Genomic DNA, 3742 nt, shown 5'->3' with positions numbered 1-3742 from the left:
TTTTTTTTTTTTTTTTTTTTTTCTCATTGTTAGGATGGAATGTGCGGTGCTGCTGCTTTTTTACATCCTGAGCAGGAGCAAATCCTTGCCGGGATGATTGCAAGACCCACACACTTGGGCCTATCACATACACTTGGTCCTCCTCCGATCCATTACCCATACTCTATCCAGAGGATAAAAGTCCAGTTTGATCATGGTGTACCTTGTTTGATCTTTTTGGTGACTTCCTTTCACTCTTAGGACAACCAAATTCCTTTATGTGGCCTAGACTTATACCTGCATACCTCTTATAACGTAATACTCCACTTTGTACTCCGAATAATAGCCTTTTTTGTTGTTGTTGTTGTTTTGTTTTGTTTCGTTTTTTGAGACGGAGTTTCGCTCTTACTGCCCAGGCTGGAGTGCAGTGGCGTGATTTCGGCTCACCTCAACCTCTGCCTACGGGGTTCAAGGGATTCTCCTGCCTCTGCCTCCCGAGTAGGTGGGATTACAGACATGTACCACCATGTCCAGCTATTTTTGTATTTTTAGTAGAGACGGGGTTTCTCCATGTTGATCAGGCTGGTCTTGAAATCCCGACCTCAGCTGATCCACCCACCTCAGCCTCCCAAAGTGCTGGAATTATAGGCCTGAGCCACCACGCCTGGCCTTTTTTTTTTTTCTTTTTTGAGACAGGGTCTTACTCTGTTGCTCAGGCTGGAGCACAATGGTGCAATCACAGCTCACTGCAGCCTTGACGTCCTGGGATCAAGTGATCCTCCCACCTCAGCCTCCCGAGTAGCTGGAACTACAAGTACCTGACATCACACCTGGTTAATTTTTTTTCCCCCCTTTTTTTTTTTTTTTTGAAGCAGAGTCTCGCTCTGTCGCCCAGGCTGGAGTGCAGTGGCCAGATCTCAGCTCACTGCAAGCTCCGCCTCCCGGGTTTACGCCATTCTCCTGCCTCAGCCTCCTGAGTAGCTGGGACTACAGGCGCCCGCCACCACGCCCGGCTAGTTTTTTTTTGTATTTTTTAGTAGAGATGGGGTTTCACCATGTTAGCCAGGATGGTCTCAATCTCCTGACCTTGTGATCTGCCCGTCTCGGCCTCCCAAAGTGCTGGGATTACAGGCTTGAGCCACTGCGCCCGGCCGGTTAATTTTTTTATGTAGTAGAAATGGGGTCTTGCTGTGTTGCCCAGGCTGGTCTGAAACTCCTGGCCTTAAGCGATCCTCCCGCCTTGGCCTCCCAAAGTGCTGGGATTACAGCATGAGCCATCACACCTGACTTAGCCATTAATTTGTCATCTTTCTCTTCCCTCTCTTCCTGCTGGCTCTTTGCCCTTTGACTGGTTCTTTTCTATTCATTCAGGTTTCAGATCCTCTCCCCTTCCCCAGGAGACCTGCCTTGACCCTATCCCCACCTCCACCCTCCTGCCAAGAGTTCTCCATCCCCTGGACTTGGTAGCACCTTCCATCTCTCTCTAGTTGAATGATTGTTTCTGTAATGTCTGTTTCCCAGCCAGTCTCTCAGCTGCAGGAGGGAAGGGACTGTGTTTGTTTCTCCACGTGCCCCTAGTGTCTAGCGCAGCACTGAGCCTCTGACTCAATAAACATGTTTGCTGCTGTTGTGAGGTTCTGTGCAGAGCAACCCTCTGCTGGGTCAATGAGAGCTGAGAGTTACCAAAGAGGTCTTTGTTTCTGATGACAGTTTAAAGGACTGGCTCCACCAGCTTTACCTTGAGTTGAACTGTGTGCCCCAGTGCCATCCTGCTGCCACTTGTCACATTCTAGAAGTTAGATATTGGAAATTAGTCTCCACGCTGAGTCTCAGGCAGGCTTTGACAGGTAGAAGTGCCATTGGTGAAAAATGTTTTACACTGCTAGAAGTAGCCCAAGAAAAGAAGTGAACCCACCCCAAGTTTCATTGACATTAGGAACAGGAAAAGATTCTGGTATATTGATTTCAAACTATTACTAACCAGCTCTTTTATGTTTACAGCTCTAACATACCATCTAAGGCTGTTCTTTCTTGTGACTTAACATGTTTTGTTGGATCTGAAGACATAGTAAAGGACGTGGAAGGTGAAATTATTTTTAATCTCGGGTATTGTACTGAAATATATGTTTGATGGCTTTAAAATTTTTTTTTCTTTTGAGACAGAGTCTCGCCCTCCCTCACCCAGGCTGCAGTGCTATGGCATGATCTCGACTTATTGCAACCTCCACCTCACAGGTTCAAACAATTCTCCTGCCTTGGCCTCCTGAGTAGCTGGGATTACAGGTGCCAGCCACCATACCTGGCTATTTTTTGTATTTTTAGTAGAGACGGAGTTTCAGCATGTTGGCCAGGCTGGCCTCAAACTCCTGACCTCGTGATCTGCCTGCCTTGTCCTCCCAAAGTGCTGGGATTATAGGCATGAGACACCACACCCGACCAGCTTTTAAATTTTTTATATGTTTAATTTTTGTGGGTACATAGTAGGCATATATATTTATGTTCAATGGTGTTTGACCAATGTCAACCAGCAGTTACCACAATGAATAAAAAATTAACTGAAGTTGTATTTAGTATAAAAGGAGAGATGTTGGTCTTGTGTAAAATGAGACAACTGCTGTATACTGATAGGTCTCAAAGAAATAAAAAATGCAGTACACATAGTGTAAGAGTTAAAGAAAGAGGAAAGACACACAAAATGCAGCTTAACAAAGACAGGTTTTCTTTAGATAAGACCTGAGAGGGGCTCCTGATCAATTTCAGTCAGGAGCACTTTATCTTACAGATGAAGAGTATATATTGGTTTTAGGGTGAGGGGCTTATTACTAGCTTGGAATGCTTCTGTGTGAGGGAGAAGTTTTATGGTGGGGTTGAAATGTCTCTGGGAGGAAGGGAGGTTATCTTGGGGCAGACATCTTTCTGGCAGCCAGAAGCAGAGTTATCTCGAGGCCATCAGCTTCCTGGCCAGAGGGGGGTTATCTTGGGACTAACATGTCTCTGGTTGGGGAGGAGTTTGGAACGTTTCTGGTTGGAGATGTTATCTACGGTTTATGGTTATGGTGACCTCAGCCATTAGACTGATGCCCTTTGGATTTAGGTGGTTTTTGATTAAGGTAAACTTTAGAATGAGGGGCTTGTCCAAGATGGCAATGCTCCTGCTTTCTTACCTAGAACATAAGGCTTTGAAAGTAACTGTACTCCAGGGTGTTAGCTCTTAAAGAAATAATGTCTTGAAGTGAATCTTTAGTTGCTATTGGTGTTGTTATTGAATATAATCTTGTTTATTTTCAGCCTGGAAAGATGTAACCAGTGGAAGTACTAACATTCACCAGCTTCCAGGGGATCACTTTCATCTTCTGGATCCTGCCAATGAGAGATTAATCAAGAACTACATAATCAAGTGTCTAGAAGTATCATCGCTTGCCAATTTTTAGATATTTTTTCCTTTCACTTTTAAAATAATCAAAGTAATATGATAATCTTTTCAGTTATTCAGCTGTAGCTCAGTTTTATTCAGATTGGAAATTACACATTTTCTACTGTCAGGGAGATTCGTTACATAAATATATTGAGGTATCTGGGGACAAAGGTCAAGCCAGTAAAGAATACTTCTGGCAGGCCAGGTGCAGTGGCTCACGACTGAAACCCCAGCACATGGGGAGGCCAAGGCGGGTGGATCACAAGGTCAGGAGATCGAGATGATCCTGGCTAACACAGTGAAACCCAATCTATACAAAAATTACAAAAAATTAGCCAGGTATGGTGG

At 44.6% G+C, this 3742-nt stretch overlaps 1 protein-coding gene across 2 annotated transcripts in view; it reads left to right on the top strand.

Annotated features, from left to right (window-relative positions):
- OLAH (oleoyl-ACP hydrolase) overlaps window positions 1-3463 on the top strand; it is a 30546-nt gene extending 27083 nt beyond the window's left edge. For both annotated transcript variants that reach the window (XM_023223291.1, XM_023223293.1), the window contains exons 7-8: window positions 1981-2063; window positions 3268-3463. In XM_023223291.1, coding sequence (XP_023079059.1) covers window positions 1981-2063; window positions 3268-3410 — 226 coding nt within the window. In that variant the 3' untranslated portion in view covers window positions 3411-3463. The remainder of the gene's footprint in view (window positions 1-1980; window positions 2064-3267) is intronic.
- The last annotated feature ends 279 nt before the right edge of the window (window positions 3464-3742 follow it).

This window comes from Piliocolobus tephrosceles, chromosome 9, assembly GCF_002776525.5.
Source record: "Piliocolobus tephrosceles isolate RC106 chromosome 9, ASM277652v3, whole genome shotgun sequence".
Taxonomy (NCBI): Eukaryota; Metazoa; Chordata; class Mammalia; order Primates; family Cercopithecidae; genus Piliocolobus; species Piliocolobus tephrosceles.
The sequence above is the reverse complement of the archived record's forward strand: the minus strand, read 5'-3'. Positions and strand labels throughout refer to the sequence as shown.